Source organism: Amphibalanus amphitrite, unplaced genomic scaffold (genome assembly GCF_019059575.1).
Source record: "Amphibalanus amphitrite isolate SeventyFive unplaced genomic scaffold, NRLGWU_Aamphi_draft 000775F_arrow, whole genome shotgun sequence".
NCBI lineage: Eukaryota > Metazoa > Arthropoda > Thecostraca > Balanomorpha > Balanidae > Amphibalanus > Amphibalanus amphitrite.
The window spans coordinates 200057-222870 of NW_024882269.1; the positions used below are offsets into that span (position 1 = coordinate 200057).

The 22814-nt window shown below is 46.8% G+C and overlaps 1 protein-coding gene across 1 annotated transcript; it reads left to right on the top strand.

Moving 5' to 3' along the window:
- The first annotated feature begins 949 nt into the window (after window positions 1-949).
- LOC122365963 (pancreas transcription factor 1 subunit alpha-like) lies at window positions 950-15812 on the top strand. The gene is made up of 3 exons (XM_043337655.1): window positions 950-1632; window positions 14572-14701; window positions 15592-15812. The coding sequence occupies exons 1-3, from the start codon at window positions 1270-1272 to the stop codon at window positions 15732-15734; spliced, it is 636 nt and encodes a 211-aa protein (XP_043193590.1). The 5' UTR covers window positions 950-1269; the 3' UTR covers window positions 15735-15812.
- The last annotated feature ends 7002 nt before the right edge of the window (window positions 15813-22814 follow it).

A 22814-nucleotide genomic window follows, 5' to 3' on the forward strand; every position in this document is an offset into this window, starting at 1 on the left:
ATTGAGCACAATAAAAAGAATAATTGGACACTCTAAGGACATGCTTTTTTGCAACAATCAGCCTTAGAAGCGCTCAAAAGCATCATTTTCAGCGGTAGTTATTTTGCATCATTACCTCCTACAATACTTGGTGTTACTCGCAGTGCTGGGTGACGCTCAGCATTGGAGACTGCAACGCCGGGCGCCAAAACTTTGAACGGCTGGCGCCGCACGAATTTTAATTTTGGTGGACTCGGATATGGATGAAAATTCATTATTGATCAATGTGCCAAGGAAAAACCTTACGGCGTTTTATTCTGCGAGAATCACCTCCTCGATGACACACCCTAGCACCCAGCCCAGCAACATCCCACCTGATCTTGAAAAAACAAAACCTTTAGTTCATCGGTTTAGTTCCCAAAAGGAAGGATGCAATGGAACACCCAGGGTAATGGATGCTGGGGCAATCATGCGAGGGCAATGTTGGTCCGAGTCCTTAACGACCATAAGCCTTAAAGGTAAGCAAGGACATTTGCATATTTTTCTGCATTTCTGCCTATTTCATTTTTGCGTGCGCATTCCCCGTTTCATAAAGGCGACGCTGATCGGTTTCGTGTAATCCCCAGTTTTCCCATTTGTCGCGTGAGCTGTGAGTAATAACATCGTCTGATGGAGCCGCTAACACCCTCACTCAGACGCCTTTTCTTTTCTCCGACGGCTGTTTCATCACCACTCCATAAAATGCTAAGCCCGTCGTCATGGTGTCTTTGCAACGTTATCTCCCGTCTGGAGCTCAGAAGCCCGGCCCACCTCAGCCGTCTCATCCTGTTCCACCAATCACAGCGCAGCAGCGCATCGGCCCGTGTCGCCATTGGTCGCCGCCCGCCGGCTCCCACGGTGAAGCCCCGCCCCCCATCGCAGTTTCCACGAGTGCCGGTGGCGTTCGTCACATTCATTGCGACACGTGCCGGGCGCACGTTGTTTGCCTCGTTACACGTGTCGTGCACGTGTTGAATCAATTGGCAGACTTGCTTACACGTGTAGCCACCTGACACGTGTCATTGTATACTCGGCACGTGCAGTTTTCGCAACAAGTGAACTGTGATTTATCTGCTTTACCTTGATTGGCGAACGTGTTACGCAAGTTGACTTCCCAGGCAGCGTCTCGAGCTCATTTACGGCACTGCAGTGGGACTCGGGCGTTCGGCGCGTGTGGGGCCGGCCACTGGCCAGATCGGGACTCGGGTGCTGGCGCCTGGCGAGGGTGTCTGCCGCAGCTCCAGCCGCCCCATGATCGTGCGAAGCGACTCCGCCATGGAGAACCTTGACTATGAGGCGCTCAACCGCTGCTTCTTCGAGTCTCACGAGTTTTGTGAGTTCATGGAGTCGCCCATGTACGACTCGTGCTCGTCCAATGACGGCTCTTACGCGGGCCGGACCGGCGGCGGCGCTGACGGGGACGGCGGCAGCGGCGGCGGCGGGGATGCCGGCTCCCGGCGGCGGCGGAGGAGACGGTCCGGCGCCACCCAGCAGGTCCACCAGAGGCACGCGGCCAACATGAGGGAGCGACGGAGAATGCAGAGCATCAATGACGCGTTCGAGGGACTTCGAACTCACATCCCCACACTGCCTTACGAGAAGAAACTTAGCAAGGTCAGTCACAGTGATGCCGGATGTCTATTCTGTTTTTAAGGGAGCCGAAAATGTTGCTTTTTTGGGTGTGTGAAGACGGCTATGAGTAGTTCTTCGCCCCATTGGTTAGCTATCTGATGAAAATTTTATTAGATTACAAGTCACAGTGTTTGCCTCACATCGATAAATAATTTAAAAGATCGGCACATATGATTAAAAAATGAAAAATACAATCTTCAATTTAAATGCAATTAAGCTACCTACCCGTAGATTTTGAGATTAAATGTTGGCGATTATTTTAAGTCCTCTGGCTTTAAACATCGTGGATATAAGGCATGCAAAAATTGCATACAAGCAAAAGTTGCATAGAACCGTTTCATCTTCCTGATGTTTCGCCTTTTTCTATGTCGCTCCCCCACAAAAGCCGTTCTGCCTATCGATCTGTCCACTCCACAAGTTTGCCCAACTCGTGGCAGATCTGCCTTCTTCCGTCAGTGCTGTAGTTGATAAACCCCAAGGCTGATTTCATGGATACCTATGAACAATTTATGACCGGGAACAATTTCCAATTTGTGATATTATCAAAGGCGAACAAAAGGGGCTTTTTAGGGCATTTAGGTACCCTTACCGCAGCGTCTGAAGGGAACCAAAATTCACAATTATATTGTTCTCGTCACACAAAAGGTAAGCTAAAATCTTGAAAAAGAAACGTTTCAGGATCTGTTGTTTCTATGGATACCTAAATGACAAGTTGACTTCATTAGGTACCTAATTGTTATTTTTACTACTGAATCGAATGATTTATAAGGGGGTCACCTTAAAATTTAAATAAAGGCAACCAGTGAACCAGATATAATCCCCCTCGCACCACTGCACTGCACTGGAGGGGGGGGGGGGGTCGGATGGACTCGTCGTTCGGATGGATTTCGACGCACACTATCCGTGCGTTTCCAGACTTTCAGATAAGAAACGTGCCGACATGTGAAGTTATGTTTTTCCCAAGCATTATCCCTCGCCGGCCGAGGGTGGGGGGATGCCGCGCCCCCCATAGTTTTTTTTTTTCGTGATAGCTCCGAACATACTGGCGATAGAGAGCTGAAACTTGACATACCTGACCTTTGATTCAAGCCGGATCTTTGGACACCAATCGCATTTTCGGGTCAGGTCAGGTCACTGACCTATGACGTTATAAGTGAACCTCTGCACGGTCTTCAGATGTCGCAACTTCGCAACGCCCTCACTGCCAGAGGAGCTTTCACAGGGAAATGAAACTTGCAGGATCTATTATCCATCACGAGTCTCGCATTTTGTATATCTCGGATTTTTCCTAAAGGTCATATGAGGTCAGGTCATTTTCGTGACCTCACCATTACCTATAAGTGAATGGGGAAAAATAAAAACTGCTATTCTGGCGCCGGGAACGATCTCCAACTATCTCAAGCACACAGAATCGTGATTTGATGCACTCCTTGCAAGGTTAGATGCGTCACTTTTGCAATGTTGACCTTGCGTGATGTCATTTATGACGTCATCAAGGGTATATTAGTTTTTCGTCAATAACTCCCGATCAAATTGAGCTAGCGAGTCGGGAAAGCCACCAATGGACTCAGGAAGACCTGCTGAATCGAATGATATGCGACATGGCCTCTTTCGACCAACTTCGTGACCTGGGGGCGCTGACCTGACCGTGACCTGAGGCCAACAGTCAACACCCTAAGTTGTCCTGACCCAAACAAAAAGTAGGTATATCATTCGACGCGCCTGAGCGAGGCGAACATGATGCTGGCAAAGTCGCGGCTCTGCGGCAGTTTTTTTGCGAAGTTTATCACCAAAAACTGAACCGTACCCTGGGACACTTGACCTGACCTTAGAGGTCACCGGTTGACCTAGAACCTTAAAATCGGGTAGGTACCAATTTCTGCGTCGTTACGACGCATACGCTCGTTTTTTCCGCGACGCGCTAGCTCCACCAGGGGCGAAACGGCGAGGGGGGGTCGTACTCGCCACCCCCCCCCCCTCGGCCGGCGCGTATGTAGAAAACCAATAGGTCCGGCGAGGGTTATGATGGGTGTTCAGGTCACTTGAAGGTCACTGGTCAGGTCAAGGTCATTGATCTTTGGTAATTTCGGGTGACTTAATTAGAGTTTTATGACTTTTTAGGGTAGTTTTAAGAGCTGATTAGTGAGATGGAACTTAGCACTCGTTTCAGGAATGGGTCAATTGAATTTCCAGCTGTTCAGCCCCTGATCGAGCTGGAGCTTTGCAGGAAAAACAAGCTTATCAAGAAGCTAGTGGTAACCAATGTCAGTTGGTCCTGAGTGCATTGGTTGACCTGCCAATGTTTTTGCCATCGATATCTTGTGGTCCTGATTTCGAACTTGGCGTTCGTTTTGTTTTAACAAAACGAACGAATCATTTGTTTTGTTTAAAAACAAATGATGTGTTTGTGCAAATGTGCATTTTAGGGTAGATCGGAGCAGGTCAGGTCGGGTCAACTTTCACGCGTCCTGCCAGACAAAAGCCAGGCATTTACCACTACTGGCAACTTCGCCACATAAGTGTGAACTGTCCCGAGATAAAAATATATGTCCCTAATTGCTTAAATCAATGTTTAATTTGTAATAAGCTTCACAAACTGCTATAAAACTTGTCCGAGGGGGAGTTATCATTGTTGTTGTTGTCAAAAGTTGTCAATTACCTGGAGTCTGGACCTGACTTTCATGTTACAGAGACACCCGCCCTAATCCACAGGACAAACAATATTTCATGATTTTGACACGTTGCCAATTACACAAAAAAAAAAGATCTGGAAGTGCACAGATAATGTGCGCTGAGATACCTCGAATTGCCATTCTGAAACCATTCCGAAACCTGACATAGCCTCGAGAAAGACGTCACAGGTGAAAAGCCACTTGAGTCAGGGTCATCACTTGGATTTTCTAGTACCTATTATTTTCGGTCGTGGAAAGTGGGGTAAGACGGGCACCTTAACTTTGGAGCCATTTTTCGGCCGGTTAGAAACATCATAGAAACGGGAAACTGAGTGAAAATCTTTTTTAGACATTTTACTTCCATTTGCCAGAAGATAAGACTTAGACCTGATTCAACAAATAAACTGCAGCTATTTTTGCAAAACCTTGCAAAAACCCGTCTTACCCCACCCCATGGGGTAAGACGGTCACATGGGTAGGGCAAGACGGCCATCTTCTTTCAACGACCAGCACAGCTCGCAACAAATGCCCGAGATTAGCCGCATTGATACAGTCACTCGTTGGTCTCAAGTGCTTCGGAAATGGCAGTATACGAGATACGTGCAGAAGGCGTAGGGGAAGGTTGGGTAAGACGGACCAGCTAAGGTTTGAGGCCGCATATCTTGCTACACTGCTCTCGTAATTCATATTATTTATAGTCTTCGGAATGCTCAATCCTTCCTCTGTTGATATGTGTAAAGAATAAATTTCAAATTAAAGACATCTAGGTTGTCAAAAACTCAGACAAGAAAAAACGTGGGGTAAGACGGACCACCCAGCAGTGCCTGCTATACGTTCATGTGTGTTACACTTCTGCTCTGTACTCTTGTAAGAAAAAGTAACCAGAATGGTAAAATAACAAAATGAGCCTTTATTCTTTACTCATGTGTGATGAAAGTGCAGCTAAAAGCTGGGAACATGTGTGTTGATTGTCGTTTGGTATGAATGCATGCTAACTGAGCACTTGCATGCATGGCTCACATGCAACAAAAACTCCTCCCTGAAAAATTAGCTTACTTAAACTTGTGTCAATGTTTTGGAAAAGAACTTTCCATATGCAGGGTACAATGGACCACCACAGGGTAAGATGGACCACAATGGTCCGTCTTGCCCCAAATCTAAATTCTGTCATTATCATGACGTATATGACAAATAGCCCAACATTGCAAAACCTTGCCTTTCCTAAAGTGTGATTATAACTAAGTTTATAACTTTGTTCTTCACAGTTAAGGGCAAAATAGAAACTAATCATGCAAGAAAGGCACCGTAATTGAATCACCCGTAGACCTCTTATATTAGATCGGTTTGACGAAAAACAACATTTTTCTCAATAACTCAAAAGCTATGCATCCTAGCAGCATGAGCTCAAGGTGGCCATTGTTAGGAAGGAAAACAAACATAGTGAGTGCATAAAGCAGTAGATACCAGCAGCGGTTCAGCCGGGAGGGCTGGTGGTCCGTCTTGCCCCGATGGGCCGTCTTACCCCACCTTCCCCTATGCTCGTATATAGGCCCTGGTTCAGAAGCCATGTAGAACCGTTTTTCACATTCATTATTCGAGAATAAACTGTGCCGAAGGAATATTGCTAACATGTCTGTGATTATCGGGATCGAACATATTCTTATTAGAAATGCTTCTTTTTTTCCGACAACAACAAAAATATTTTCACCATTACAGACCCATTGGATTCATAGTTGCCCGTCTTACCCCAAACTCAATGTCAGAAGTTCAGAATGATTTTTTGTGTGGACAATTTGATGAAGACAAAGCAAATCCGCGGTAAATGAACACTGGTGGCGTATGAGTGTACCACAAGTGATTGCGAGTTTTTAACTCTATAGTGCTGCACACAAAAGCTTGCACAATACATTGTTGATGTTTTCAATGAAATGAGTGTTTTAAAGAAATCAAAATAAAAGATTATTGACTGAACACAAATTTACAAGACGTCAATGGTGGTGTGTAGTGGGAAAGACAATTCTGGTCCTAATTTTTCTCGCTCGTAGCGCTATTGGTTTGGTCTGCAGAAGGGGTGCCCGTCTTACCTACCCTGACCGTCTTACCCCACTTTCCCCTATGTTTAAAGTTAGCAAAACGAGAAAGCTGAAAATTTCGAAGCTAGCCGCTGATTTTTTGGCGAATAATTCGTGAAAAAACCCCAACCGATGGGGTTCATCTGACCCCCTATCGTATCTATCCCGAGGGTTTAGTACCTACTTCCGCGTTAGGCGGCACGGGCGGACATCGATAGCAGCGCCTCTATCGGTCACTAGGGAAAGCTGGGCTGTAGGCGACGATATACCGGCTGAGTTGTCACACGTTGAATAGGTTTATGGCCATCCGTCTTGTGAAAAAGTTGAACTTTTGCCTTTAATATTTCTACAGGCAATTTTAGAAGTGTGTTCACATGGATTACAAAACCGTTTAGATTATTGTATTCACTTCAAGCCCTCCCTATTGTTCTTGATGATGCGGGAACTATTTCTAATTAGTGTTTCTCTAGCTTAGTAAAAGAACATACTGTGCAAACGATGAAAAAAGCATAAATGGATGATTTTAAATGCAATTTTCTTTAACAATTAATGGTAAATTCTCTACATATCAAGGAAAAGGTGCATGCTATTTGATAATTTAAAGTTCTTGGGGCCAGCTGTTTTCTTCTTTTCTTACGTCGCCCCAATGGCCGCGAATACACTTGTGATAACGCCTATCGGTCTTCCTGTAGGGGAGAGCAGGGCCAGTTGAACTACTTTTTATATATTGACATGCACAGCGAGATCTAGTTGTCATATCGAAAAATGCACAATGCCATGAAAAAATATGCTCTTTTGGCTTTATTTTAAGATATGTAAAATTATGTTTAAAACATATTTTGCTGCCAAACGCATGCTTATAAAACAGCTCTACGCCCGTTTCAAATGACCCCGATGCGAGGGTCAATTGAACCAGCCCATGGGGTCAATTGCACCTATTCTTAACAATGGGATGTTTTCCTCTTTAACCCGCGCCCTGGTGGGGTCTGTTTATAACGCGACCTGGTGGGGGGGGCTATTTTTTGCCCCCCCTCGTATCTCCGAAACTACTGGACGGATCCGCAAAATTCAAACGGCGTTCGAAAGGCCTGTCAAATTTGTCGAGGAAAACCAAATTTCATTGACCTCGGGGTCACCGATGACGTCACAGGTCAGGTCAAAGATGAAATGTTTCACCGTTCACGGGTCTTCTAGGGAATGCGCTATAACACCGAGGAAAACGCATTTTGTCGAGAATCAGCGATAGGGCGTCAGTTGCCTAGTAGATATATTACTATTAGAGGTCACTGACAATACCAGGTCACGTCACAGGTCAGGTCACCAAGGGTCACAGGTCAGGTCACATGAGCCCAACTTTACTAAGGTTGTGTGATGCATGTTTTATGGCCAATTTTTCATTTCCAACTCAATGGTATTGGTTATAAGACTATCAGGTACGGCTTAGGTCACTTTCTGGTGAAGTTCAGGTCAAGGTCAGGTCAAGGTCAGGCCAAAAAAGGTCAAATTTTAAAGTTGATAGTTTTGCATAAAATGGGTATTGATTCGATGCAGCTCGTCACGGGGAGTCTAATGGTGGTCTTTGTTTTGCGCTACGGGGTCTAGAATTGCTAAAAATTGAGTTTGAAAATTTGACGTCATCAATTTTGAACAGTTTTTTCGCTATAACTTCGCCAAAAAAAGAGGTATCGATCTCAAATTTGGTATGTGGATGGAAGGCGGTAAGGACTATCACATATATTCCGGTTTTTGCGAAATTCAAAAAACTTTTTGGATTTTTCGATTATTATATGCAAAAAATTTATTTTTTGATTTTGGGGGTCAAAATCAAAAAATTTCAAAAATCCGAGATAGCAGTTTTGTAGCCCTGTTGATTCTACAGCTTTTATGTCCTTATCATTTTTCTGTATTTGCAAAGCTATAGGCCTGACAGCTCTTCCCGCGAAACCCTTTTTTGGGTCGAAAACGGCAGAACATGACGTCACTCTGACGTCATTTCCGGCCAACCTATCATAGCCTTTGGAAAAATTTTTGGTCACAATGTGTAAAATTGATGTCCGGGAGGGTACTGAAAGTTTGGTGACGATCGGCGCAGCGGTTCTGGAGATATATCAAAAAGTCTGGAGGGGGGGGGGGGGGGGCAAAAAATAGCCCCCCCCCCACCAGGGCGCGGGTTAAGGCCACTTTCTTAACCCGCGCGGGGCTGGGGTCTCCAGCCGAACGCGCGGGGCTGGGGGGGGGGTAAATTTTACCCCCCCTGTTATCTCCCGAACTAATGGTCCGATTTGGAAAATTCAAGCGCCAATCGAAAGCTCTCATCACGAACTACTAAAAACATGTACTTAATTTAAAGTTTGAGGTCAAGGTCAAGGTCAGGTCAAGGGTACAAATTGCAAGTTTCTACAGTATCGGCCTTGCACCGTACAGGGTGTAACGAAATTATCCGGACATCTATTTTTTCGCCATATCTGCTCGCACAGTTTCTTTTTTAATGTCAGAAACTGAAAAATTGGATGAATGCATACCTCTGGTATCTGCTCTCAACTCAGCAGTGACCTGACCTTGCGAAATGACTCTTGCTCTGAGTAAGAGTCGAGTCGCCGACGGTTTCATATGATAGTTTTCGTTTAAGGCAGTGGAGAGAAGGGAGTACAGTCTCTCGTTTCGTAGTAAGGCTACGTGTTGGTGGCATGGTGGCATGTGCCAGAAGCTGGTCTGTCAGCAGCTGGACATCAGCAGCAGCCAGTAGCACATCTGCCTGAGGCGTAATAAGCTGCGACTTGGTGGCAGACTCAGCCCGGCCTCGATCGCAAAAGGCGCCCTTTGCCAAGTGGTGACGAGAGTTGTCAAGATAGCGACAAGCCGACAAGGAAACGGCACCAATTAATCCGCATACTGACTCGAATTCTTACCAAGGCAGATAATAAGAGGCCCACATCATGATTCACCGTTACCCGCCCTTTAGCTTGGTTTTACTGCCCTTCAAACTGGAAAAGACAATGAAATTGATGGGAAAACAACCAGTTCACCACCTTTGGCCTCAGGCCAGGGCGTGTCCACTGGTCGAAGGAAGACACGAATGAGGTGACCTGGTCGGATGGGAAGCTGTTCGAGCTGCGATACCCGTTGAACCGTCAAATCGGCCATGTGTGGGATGCCAGCAGCTTGAACGTGCTGGCCGTCGCCGGCGTCAAACATCCGGCCAAAATCCAGACCTGGAGCATGTTCAGCTGCTGTGTAATATTCAAGCTGTTCATGACGACACAGAAAACCACTATCAGTGACGAGTATTACCGGCGCAACATCCTGGCTAGCGATTGGTTGGAGCCACTCAACCAGACGGCACAGGAGGGCTCGGTTTCTGAACGTGTACCGATGCCTGATTCAAGCCGCGCAGTCTTCATGCGGGGCGGCGCACCACCTTCAAGTCCCTAGCAGAATGAGAAGTGATGCCGAGAGGACCTATTTTTCTTCTGGGATAAAGGGCTATGGTTTGGAAATAGTTCCCATGCAATTCCATCGATATCTTATGGACTATTGTCCATCAGGAGATGAATGAGGGGACACCCGCCACCAGCGCCGGCCAACTGTGGGCACAGGTTAGTAAGGCGCTACTCTATATGAAACCCACTGTGCTGGAAAATCCAGTGGCTGGAATGCTCCAAAAATTTGTACCTGCGCGCTTATGAAAGGTGGCTATATAATAATTCAAAAGGCAAAATATCAGAATGTCTTGCTTCTTAATTACAGCGCGAAGAAAGATGTCCGGATAATTTCGTTACACCCTGTAGTTGCCGAAGAATGGAGTCATGGACTGAGACTGATCGCCCAAAACGTGTTCTTAGGCTACCAAGACAATATTCGTTGCATACAATATCATTCAGAGGTCAAGGTCAAGGTCAGGTCAGGTCAGGTCACCAAAAAACAAAATATAGAAAAGGGCATGTGCGACACATGTTTTATGGGTCATTTTACTCATAGAATTAAATAGGCACACTCAATAAGTGATATGGACCACCTCTGGATGAATTTCAGGTCGAGGTCAGGTCAAGGTCAGGTCAAGTGAGGTCAGGGGCGTCGTTTTGTATAGGCCTGGGAGTGCCCGAGCACTACCAATGTTCAGCTGAGCACTACCAATGTGTTGTTGAGCACTACCAACATTTTTCTTCACTTATTGAGAAAATTGCATTCAAACATGTCATACAAATAAAATGAATGAGGTTCTTATGTATAAAATCAACATGATAGCAAGTAACTTCAATGGTAAGTGGTAACTATTGATGAAAATCTATAGACTTACTCCACAAGTCAGGGGTGTCGTTTTGTATAGGCCTGGTAGGGCTCGAGCCCTACCAATGTTTATTTGGGCCCTACCAATGTTCCCTGAGCCCTACCAATATTTTGTCAGCCATCAATTGATAAAAAAGGAAAATAAAAAAGCAACTAAGCACATACCTACACATCTAAGGTTCTAACCACGGTAAGCACATGAATCTGGAAATGAGGTGTCGTGTCTTGGGCTCAAGTCCTTGGTGGATACCAAGAGGTTCGAAGACCAGTGGTTTTAGACGGGCCATCGATGCCTCTGAGCGTCGCACACCGCGCGACGGCGGCCCTAATAGGGTCCGTCTCCAAAACCAGCCTCTGAAGGCTCTACGTCAACTTTGGAGGGTGCCACGATGCTCCAGAATATGTAGGCCATATTTATTTGAGTAGGTCCTACTGACCCTGATTCCTCAGGGTCCAACGGCAGGTCCTTAACGCATCAGATCACGAAAACTCAACTCATAATCCAATTCACATCCTTTTATGTTATCAATCAGGTCTTTCTAACTATCGTGGTGTTTCGATATCTCGTTAGTCTGTTATCGAACCCTTCATTCGGCGTGGGCCCTCAAAGCCTTCCTGCCGGCTGCCCATTTCAGCGCAACCGTGCTGTTTAGTCGGTATGGGCCTCTTTCAAAATGGCATGTGTTCCACTGACACTATCTATAATAGTGCCTTTATAACTGCACGTTGTGTGCATCGGGTCCGGTAATGGCCTAGATTTCCAATATTTTTCAAAAACATATTTTAATTTGTCTTGCCAGTGACCAAAGCGGGAAAATAAGTGGCCGAAATTCGATGAGAAAGGCAGATTTGGGGGTACCCTACCCCGTCATATATGGCCGTCCGCCGCCTTTGGGCACTACCAATCATTTTCGGAAAACGACACCCCTGAGTGAGGTCAAATTTAAAGTTGGTTGTTAAGGCCTAAAAAGGTGTCTATCTGATGCAGTTTTTCACGGCGAATCGAATGGTGCTATTTTTGTTTCCGTACGAGGTCTAGAACTTCCAAAAAAGTCATTTTTCAAAAATTTTGTGTGTCGTGACGTCATAAAATTTTGAATAACTCCCACATTTTTTAACCGATTCTTCTAAAATTAGGTATGTTGGTGCACATAGACCACTTCTCTGACATATATTCCGGTTTTTTCGATAGACTCAAAATTTTGGATTTTATAATGATTTTCCCAAAAAAATCAGTTTTTTTGTAAAAATTTAGGCCTAAATCCAAAATTTTCAAAAAACCGAGATAGCCATTTGATAGACAAAGTATAATTACGTATAACCTTTTTTTGTTACGTCTTGATTCCTTTAAAAATGAAGATGTTAGCGGCGTTTGAACTTTTGCCGTTTTTGAGGCGAAAATGGCGAACATGACGTCACTAAAACGTCAATTTCTCAAAAATTTTCCGACGGATTTCGCTCAAATTTTCAGGGAACGTGTCAAATTGATGTAAGAAAAGGTACTGAAAGTTTGGCGGCACTGCGTGCCGCCGTTTTTGAGATATCGCAAAAATTCGCGAGGGGGGGTAAAATTTACCCCCCAGCCCCGCGCGGGTTAAGGAGATATTTTGTCCGGTTTAATTTTCCAAATGCTACATTCAATAGGTCGTTGGAAAGCTAAAAGTGCAAAGTTCCTCATAATAGGTAACATAAAGTACATAGACTGTCAGGGGCCCGGGAACGATTTTCAAGTTGGGGGGGCGAGCCTAAAATGCCTGACATGATGCATAGGTATGAAGCAGTGGCGTAGTTAGGGGTATAAGGGGACACGTACCCCCCCCCCCCCACCCATCGGGTTGAAAGGGACCCTCGGGTCCGAGAGGACCTGCGGTGCCATTTGACCGCTGAGGATTAACGATGACCATATTTCGACTCAGAATGGCCTCATAGGTCTCGTTAGTGCACCTTATGGGCCCTAAATAACCACACTAAAATCTCAACAAGGGCCCCACGCCGGCTTCTGAGGGAATCTTGCAGATTTTAAGGGCCCCTCGGTGGTCTCCAAAGGCCCGTTACTGGCCTCTGAGAGTTCTTACCGGCCTATGAGGGGCCAGTTCTAGGGGCATTTCCCGCCTGTGATGGTCACACACTTATTTTTCCGAGGGTCCCATAACGGCAACTGAGGGGGCCCTCATCGGCGCCTATGAGGGCCCACACCGGTGTCTCTGAGCATTTCACACCCCCAACTCTGAGTGCCTATACCAGTGCCTTTTAAAGCCCTATATTGGCGGCTCTGAGGACCCAACAGTCAACACCTGCGCATCTAAAGGCTACCCACTGGAAACTTTGGAGGGCCCCACACCGGTGACTCTGAGCCCTGAGGGCCCCACCGGCGTCTGACAGTACCATGCCGGTCTCTAAGGACCCCACAAGACTTCTTCTGCCGGCCTAAGGGCCCCGTGCCGGTCACTGGTTGGTTTGTAGTTCCTGTTGGGTTTCCCCCTGTTGGTTTGTAGAGGGTTCGCGTCAGCAGCTCTAAAGACCCCACACCCGTCTGTAACGGCTCCACACCAGCGTCTATGAGATCCCAGAGCAACGCCTGTAAGGACCCTCACCGGCGCCTCTGAGAGAATCACACTAGCACCTCTGTGCGCCCGAACCGGCACCTGCATCGCGGCCCATACCAATGCCTCTAAAGGCCCCTTACCGGCGGCTCTGAGGGCCCTATACGCCGGTGATTCTGAGGGTGCTACCGATAACCAAATGCATCAGACAAGCCCTTAGTGTCGCTGAGCTTTAATCCCATAGATACCGGCCTTCCGAGGGCGCCACGTCAGTGCACTCATTGCCCCACACCCCTCCCTCACACCCGGAGCGGGTAAACTGTGTTATACCTATATTATAGCAACGATTTTACCACCGTTGTACGTTATATATTTCTCAAAGTTTTCTCAAAATGGTCTAATATAAAATCTGGCCTGCCAAACTCATGGCCAAGGCCAGGCCCAAACCAAAGCGGGATGACAATAGCAGATGTTGTGAAATCGATACTGTATCAGCAGAAACCATTCAGATGGCTAGGAAAATGCCGTGTGATGATGTTTAGATGGAAAACAAGAAGGAAAGAAGTCCGGAAAAGGGAAGAAAGATCCTTTCACGCTGCCTCAATGTTGAGGGGGCGCCGCCCCCTCGGCTCTCAAGTTGGGGGGGCAAGCGCCCCCGCTGCCCCCCCTGTTCCCGGGTCTATGTAGACTGTGGTAAAATGGGCGGATGAGAAAAATGAGAAATATCTCAGGCTATAGTGTGCTTTCAAGCAAAAGGCTGGAGAAAAAGGGGTCAAAAATTGAGCTTTATTAAACTACTATTTCAGTTTAAAAGCTCATTTCAAAGGTGGACTATTTCCTTTAATGTTACAGCCCCTGAACAATAACTATTGCAAAGGTCACCGGGGTCCATTGAAACGGCCTGTGGCCCTGTTTCAACTGACCCTCAGAGAAGCGTTTCAATTGACCCCATCCGCTCCCGCCATCTTGCACGCGCCGTAAAGCACATGTCAAACGAGCTGGAGGGACGGCATCATGCTGAATGAAGGACCAAATAAGGTGTTATTCCGGAGCCAGGAGTTCTTCTTTCAGCAAACAAAGGTATATGAGATATCACAAAATATTCATAAGAACGATTACTCCCAAACGCCCTTCAAAAACACAAAAACAAGTGTCAAATCAAAATTACCGTCCGTTTGCCGCCCAAACGCCGTTGACAAAGGAAGTGGTCGAGCGCGGATGCGCAGTGGTGTCGGCAACGCCATATGTTGCATACTGTTGAAAATAAAGCCATGTTTCATCTGACCCCGTGTTTCAACTGGCCCCGCTCTCCCCTACCTATTACAACGTTTCGCTGTGCGCCGACAGGTGGACACGCTCCGGTTAGCGATCGGCTACATCAGTTTCCTGGGCGAGATGATCTCTTCCGACGACGGCCAGCACGCCTCGCACAAACTCAACGGAGACGCGCCCAAAAAGATCGTCCTCCAGTCAAAAGGTCAGTATCCACCTTCGCCCTTCAGGGAATGTGAGCAGACGTTCCATGCAACACGCCAAAAGAAATCTGAAATGAATCATCATGATGAGGGCGGTAGCTGCGTAGCTTTTCAAGCATCAGGATTTTGCATAAAATGGTGAAGTGAATAAAATCGGTAAATCATGCGCTGCAATTTATTTACCGTTCTAGTTCTAGTTCTTTCTGAGCGGGTGGCCCCTGTCGATACTATGACCCCCTGTGCCTTCCGCGACCCTGGGGCGCCGTCGCGGCCGCCGCGGGGACAAATTGGACACGGCGCCTGGCTGACTCGTGAATAGTTGATGACGTCGTTATTGTGTGCCGATAGCGGGCGCCGTTAAAGCCTCGTTAATATGTCGCGCGGGGCGAGTTCGTCTGTTGTTCTGTCCGTCGGTGCCGGGCAGACAACAGGCGACACCCCGCCGGCGCACGGCCGTCCATGGGGCGGAATGACGCGCATATTTGGGTGGGCAGTAGCCCCGCTAGCGTGCTGTGTGCGTTTGTTAGCAGATGCTGCTCATGTGGTGACTCGCAAAATTTGCGTGGCACAGGTAAAAAAGATAAGGGTCCATGTTATATCGACTATGCTCCGATTTTTCTTTTGTCTTTGAGTGAACCTTTTTACGCTAAGTCGACATGATATCACGTTATCCATTATCTACCCTGTTAATACTCATTTTACGCCTCAAATTCAGTGGCCGTTTCCTCAAAAGTTGAAAATGAAGCAGTTCAGGAATTCTCCTCCATCGATCCCGCTGATATCTCAATTTTCCGTTTTTACCCAAGCAGCTTTAAGTATGATCTAACATGGTGCGACCTAATCTGACCCATGTGAAACCCCACCTGACCCCGCGTGCCCTATGCTCCGGCAGATGGTGGCCAACTGCGCGGCCACTCGCTCTCCTGGTCTCACGAGCGACCGCTGACCAACAACAACAGCCAGGTCACCACCAAACTGTGGCACCCGGAGGACCCGCGCGACAAACCGCTCGAAGAGTTCCCATTCGGAGCGTGAGGGGAGTCCGAGCGGGCTGGGGAGGGCACCTCCCGGCGGGAAGACACTGGGGAATGACGAGTGATGTGAGGCGGGGTTGGGAGGGTGGGTAAGTGGTAATTTTGTCACTGTTTGATGGTGGGACTCGGCCAAGGGTACGAGTTCTCGACGAGTGAACAGTGACCTGACTGGGGAGCTTTGGGACGGGGCTTGAACTAGTGTTTGTGTTCGCGGGCTTGTGTTCGTGACTGCTCATCAGTGTAGTGCGAGTGTGTATGTGAATGGTAAAAGTGTATAACTGGAACGGAGCAGTTCTTAGACATATCATGCATGAACTTCGATGTTCCAGATGTGTGTATTCCGACATTGTGACAATCGAAAACACGTGGTGTGAACTGTGACGAGGAGTAAATATCGCTCCAAGCATCATGACTGATGGGTAAATAGCCTAAAACTGAAGTCAGGAGGCCGGATTCAGTGGGGTAGCTTGTAAAGCAAACGGCACTGGGATACATATTCGAAGAGCTTGTGATGGGTTAGTCATTACTGGGTTGCGTAAATTATCAACGACGCCGACATTCCATATCGGCATGCAAGGTCGTAAGGTCATTCTTGTCTAGTCATTGTGCAATTGGTTGGCAGTTCTTTGTGCCGCAGGTTGCGGGTGTTCGGGTAGGTTTATCTGTTTTTTTTTTAAAATCAACTTGTACATTTTAATTTGCTTAAGATGTGATTATCTGATACGCTTACGAAAAAGTCCCGGCCCGATAAGTGAAATCGATATATGTAGATGTGTATGGATAGCTGACCGGTCAATGGGAGCTTTTCATGGTTCTTTGAGTTCCTTCTTCAAACCGGTAATACATGCATACCGCTTTCCATAACATGTAGTTTCGGGAATGTTATAGACGCGTCTGTGCATCAAATGTAAAAGAACGACGATAACCAGCTCACTATTTATTGCGTTGAACCATATAAAACCTGATAGAAGCAGGCTCCTGGATATCTTAGAGACATCAGCCACAAATCTCGCCGGCACTGGTAATTCTGCAAGTGAACTTTGGGACATCACAGGGGATGCCGGGAGAGCACTGACCTTGGGATCTGACCTGGCGGGACGGGATCAGCCGACTTGGGCTGCGGCGTACTACTCAGTTCACGTGATTAGGACATTTCAGAGTCTACCTTATCCGGTTATCCTCTAATTCCACAACACTGAAATGATCTTCACAGACGCAAGCCAATGGTCTCAATAAAAAACGACAACAAAATAAAGTACAGCCGTATCGCCGACACACTTATATAACTGCCGATAGATGGCACTAGTGAAGAACTCCTGAAAGTATGCTGTGCCGGCGTGCATCCGCTGGACAATGGGCACTGGAATAGAGAATTGCCGACGGCCGAGCGTCTCGCGGGCCGCGGATGCGCTAGTACTAGGTCATTCAATAAGTAAGGTAAAATCACACGTATTTCAGTCCACATTTGGTGCAACGACACAAAACTAGCAACATATGTTCATTGAAATATCGTCTATAAATTGGCTATTAGCATTTGTTAGCAGGTCTCTTCGGCCAGCCTCCCCAGCCTTCGGAACTGGCACCTACATCCAATCACCGTTCAGGCGCACGCACTTATCCCAGCACTCCACCCGGTGTTGAAATCCTGCTTGGAAAACTCCTTACTGCTATTCCAAAGCCATGTGTTGATTATTTTATTGATTGCCTGATCAGTTAAGATTCCAACATACACAGCAGGTTTCTCCGGTGGTCCAAACAGATTCAAAAGGGACGGCGCCAGATCACGGCTGTACCTACTTCAGCTTTCCTGTACTGCTAAAGCAAAGCCGATCCCACTTTGATGCCTCGCTGGGCGTCCTTCTGTTGTTCAGCGAGCTCTTTCTGCATTAACATCGTGATGACCTTGTAAATATCAAGCATATCTGATGATGCCTAGAATAGAACTGTTTCGACATACACACTTCACCCTGTTAAGCAGTCAAACAGATGCTTCAGGTCTCCATAATCAGCCCCCCGACTTTACAGATTGTGCCAAGTCCAGAGAGTCTTGCGGGCACAAGTCTACCTGCTCTAGAACTTAGTCTTTTTCAATGCTGTGTCCTTGTTGAAATCGTACCAGCTGTTCACCAGCAAGCATTGCTAATGGCAATAGCGTCATCAGGGTCAACTCACTCATTTTGAGGCGAATTTTGGCTCGCATGACAAACCGGGATTTTTAAAACGGAACTCTGCTGCATCAATGTTTTCACACCGACCGTGTTCGGACAATGAGCCAAACTCCCAAAAACAGTTTGAAAGGTTGTGTAGAAAATTGTCCAAAGATTCAGATGGCATATTTGATTTTGCTTGAAATCCTCATATAAATGAACTGTGGTACATTTTACCTTACTTATTGAACGACCTAGTAAAATGTAATCGGTAGGCAGCGGAAGCTTCGAGAACTGCATTGTTGTTTCCTTCCGCTCATTGAAAAATGAAAATACTGACCATGAAATCAAACAGGTCACTGAAACAGTGAAACACTTGCCGTAGAACTTGATCTCATACCTACCTACACGTGGTGATGCAATTGATCACACACCTGATGTTAGGCGCTACTGTGTTGAGATCGGTCACAATGTCAACGTTTCGCCGCGCGGGGACATACCTGTTTCTGAGACGGCACATGGCTTTTGTTAGCGAAATGACACACAGTCGCAGGAGTCGCTCCTCAATCAAACTAAGATCAAACGCAAACACTGTAGAACGACGAGCTTTGTTTGGTGAGATTAGCGAAACAAAACACCGAGATATGGTGAGGTAGGTAACTACTGGGGCGTTCCACGACAAATCGACAAATAAAAAATTAAATTTGCACCCTCATATTTTATTCTTCGTTGAAAACTGGTGTTAGGGGTTGTGATGGGCGGGGAAGCCAGCTGTGGCAAGGATTTTTTTCTTCGAACAACGGTTTCCGAGATATAGCCTCGGGCAATTCCTGGAGTTCGCGCTGCAGCCCTATGTTTGGCGGCCTATAACTCAGAAACTGTTGGTTTTTTACGATAAAAACTTGATATGGTTCAACACACAATCAACCAACAAACATTTTGGCTATCTCGGATTTTCAATTTTTGAAAATTTTGATCACGTGACCTTTTGTCCTATTTTTCGAAGAGTGACCTTGACATTTTCCCCACTGAAAGTTGCAATTTTGTCTGATGACGATTAAAGCCTTATCAAGTGTCATTCATATGCGATAATAAAAAAGTGGTTATCGCCCTGCGTTGACCTCAGGTCAGGTCATTTTTATGACCTGTCCATTATTACGAGCGGGAGCGACAGCGAGATCTCGAGAATAAAGCAAGATAGCGACAAGCGGTAAACGGTCAAGGGTACACACGGATAAGGTCTATATTTTTTACTGAGGTCATTTTCAGGTCAGGTCAAAGATGACGTCACAGGAGCTAAAAGGAAGTCAAAATAGCGGCACTATACATATATATTAAGTTTTTCTCGAATAACTTTCAAGGTATCCCAGCTAGGAACAAACTAATAGCACCATCGTGATCCTCTCATCGATCCGCATCGAAACATATGTATTTTGACCTCGAAAGGTCAAAAGTTGACCTTAGGTCACGTGATCTAAGGTCAACTTTTGACCTTTCGACCTTTCGAGATCAACATACATATGTTTCGATGCGGATCGACGAGAGGATCACGATGGTGCTATTAGTTTGTTTCTAGCTGGGATACCTTAAAAGTTATTCGAGAAAAACTTCATATATATGTATAGTGCCGCTATTTTGACTTCCTTTTAGCTCCTGTGACGTCATCTTTGACCTGACCTGAAAATGACCTCAGTAAAAATTATAGACCTTATCCGTGTGTACCCTTTACCGTTTACCGCTTGTCGCTATCTTGCTTTATTCTCGAGATCTCGCTGTCACTCCCGCTCGTAATAATGGACAGGTCATAAAAATGACCTGACCTGAGGTCAACGCAGGGCGATAACCACTTTTTTTTATTATCGCATATGAATGACAATTGATGAGGCTTTAATCGTCATCAGACAAAACTGCAACTTTCAGTGGGGAAAATATCAAGGTCACTCTTCGAAAAATAGGACAAAAGGTCACGTGATCAAAATTTTCAAAAATTGAAAATCCGAGATAACCAAAATGTTTTTTGGTTGATTGTGCGTTGAACCATATAAAGTTTTTATCGTAAAAAACAAATAGTTTCTGAGTTATAGGCCGCCAAACATAGAGCTGCAGCGCGAACTCCAGGAATTGCCCGAGGCTATATCTCGGAAACCGTTGTTCGAAGAAAAAAATCCTTGCCACAGCTGGCTTCCCCGCCCATCACAACCCATAAGACCAATTTTAAGCAAAAAATAAAATATGAGGGTGCAGGGCACTTGTCGATTTGTCGTGGAACCTGTAGGTAACGTGAAGCGTGTTGTGCCGATGATAAGCTGAAATCCGTCTGTGAATCCGTGGGTTTTCGAAGTCAGATTTTCCGTTTGCCTATCGGTTATAGTTTGGTAAACTGATGTCAGGAAACTCACACAGGCCTATGGCCTGATTACACAGAAATTGACAGTCACCGTTTTTTTTTTGCCCTTGGGCAAATGAGTCATGCGCTATTCGATTTTTTAAAATGAAAATGAAGCGGCTCAGGGAAATCAAGTGTTGCTCAAAGCACTGCCGCCACTCCCGTGGAGGATGTGAAAAACTTGTAGCGATAACACCACATTTTTCTAGCTAGAATGTTAAGTCTCCAACCACCATGCACTCCGGAACATTCTCGCATTGTCCGTGCCTCGGCGCGCGCTGCAGCCGCCGGAGACGTCGGCGGCGGCGGTAAAGATGGCGTCTGCCGGCGCTGGGAACGGTCGATGTCTCCTCACTCCAGGTGCGCCCGTTCCCAGGAGGATGCGGCCAAAGCGGCGCGCAGACAGATCGATCGCCGCGCCGCGCCGCCGCCCGGGCCGGCCCGCCGAGCCGCCCAGCAAATTGCACGGCAAACAGACGCCTAATGGGCAGCGAATCGGCCGCCGCCGCCGGCCGCGAGGCTCGAGTGTCCCGTGACACGGGCGGCCGCGGGATGCCACTGTTTGGTCACGCGCCGCCGGTAGGGGTGGACGGGGAGGGTGTCGAACCAGTGGCGGATCCTGGGGGGGGTCCACGGGGTCATGACCCCCCCCAAAAGGTCTGAGAGGGTCATTTGACCCCCCCCAAAAGCCGAAGACCTAAATGCGCTATAGACGCCGTCTTGCATGCTCAAAATCACATGTCAAACACTTCTGAGCTAATACCTTTGTTTTTCTGGATCGTGTTGCGTGAAAAGGCGTATTGAAGGCCAGAATCTTACTCATTTTTGTCTCAACCGTGCGAGCACCAGGGGATGATCCAGGAAAACTCCAAGGGGATGGTCATGAATTTAATTCGTGGTGCCCCTACCTATACGCAAAATTAAAAACTCAACGGATTTCGGCCACTTAATTTTGGTGATGTCCTATTTCCATTTTTTTATTTTGTTTGTTTTATTTTTAGTGCCCCTGGGCCCTGGCAGGTCAAAATCACGTCGGAGGCGAAAGAAATTCACGGGAATCCCAAAAATCACGTCAGGACATTCAGGGCACTCTGACCAGCCTGACAGCTAGGGCCCTTCTTACTTCCTGGGGCCTCCAGTGAATAACCGCTAGTGTCTGTGTCGGCCCCTCTGACTCCTCAGTAGGTAGGAGGCCCTCTGTGGAGGAGACCCTCTGTGGAAAGGAGACCGCCTGAATGCAGAAGGCCCTCTGAAGAGAGGAGACCCGCTGTAGAGAGAAGGCCCTCTGAAGAAAGGAGGCTCTCTGTAGAGAAGAGGCCCTCTGAAGAGAGGAAGCCCTTTGCAGAGATGAGGTCCTCTGGCTCTTTGAAGAGAGGAGGTCCTCTGTAAAGGAGGCCCTCTGAAAGGGAGAGACCCTCAGTAGAGAGGAAGCCCTCTGTAGAGAGGAAGCCTTCTGTAGTTAAGAGGCCCTGTGAAAAGAGGAGGCCCGCAGTAGAGATCGGTGGTCCTCTGTAGAGAGGAGACCCCCTCTGTGTTTTGACAAATGTTTTTGCAAATTTTTCGCGGCGCTTCGCGCCGCCGATTCATGTACATACGTACAGGTCAATATGAAATCGTGACTGTAATTACATAAACCAACCGTGTCAAATTGAATCAGAATTCATATGTGTACTGTGAAGAAACTCCGGCTTGTACTGCCATGCTAAAAGGGTGGTAAAATTTGTGTTTTGGAGCGGAGCTGTGTTTTGACACATTCTTTTGCAAATGTTCTCGGCGCTTCGCGCCGCCGATTTATACACCAATCAATAAGAGAGATCGTGACTGTAATAACACCAACCGTGTCAAATTGAATCGGAATTCATATGTGCACTGTGAAGGAACTCCGGCTTGTACTAGCATGCTAAAAGGGTTGTAATATTTGTGTTTTAGAGCTGTGTTTTGACAACTTTTTTTCAAATTTTTGCGGCGCTTCGCGCCGCCGATTCATACACAGGTCAATAAGAGAGATCGTGACTGTATGCTACTAATGCATTGGGCATTAGACTAATGCATAAGTGAGGTAACTATATCTACTACTTCTGGGTTTTTAAGTCGGTCGATCCGCCCCCCCCCCCCCCCCAGTAAAAAAATCCGTGGCGACGCTCCTCTATAGGTGGGTTTCACTAACTAAAACTACTGAGCCGAGTGACTTACGATAAAACTTCAACTCAGAAACGACGAAGATCAAATGTCATTTGATCTCGACATACTCGCTCCCTACCCCCCCCCCCCGGTCGTCAGAATTCATTCATCAGACCTGGCATGTCGGCCGACTGGTGACCCCCCCCAAAACGTTCCCCTAGATCCGCCCTTGTGTCGAACGGAGGGAAAACACCCGGGATGCCTGAGGCGACATCAGAAGAGGGAGTGAGGGAGATGGACTACATGATTTTCCGTTTAATGTTTACGATTGGCGAGACACAGATGGAGGTAATGAAAGACGTCATAATGAGGTTGAATAACATGTTTGAATAAATTACTAACTACGTAACTAAACTTGATAAAATAC

Bases quoted from the DNA above. Each gene is read 5' to 3' on its own strand.
- LOC122365963 (XM_043337655.1), top strand. From the start codon at position 1,270: ATGATCGTGCGAAGCGACTCCGCCATGGAGAACCTTGACTATGAGGCG. The intron at 1,633-14,571 runs GTCAGTCACAGT...GTGCGCCGACAG, and splicing joins ACGAGAAGAAACTTAGCAAG to GTGGACACGCTCCGGTTAGC. The intron at 14,702-15,591 runs GTCAGTATCCAC...ATGCTCCGGCAG, and splicing joins GATCGTCCTCCAGTCAAAAG to ATGGTGGCCAACTGCGCGGC.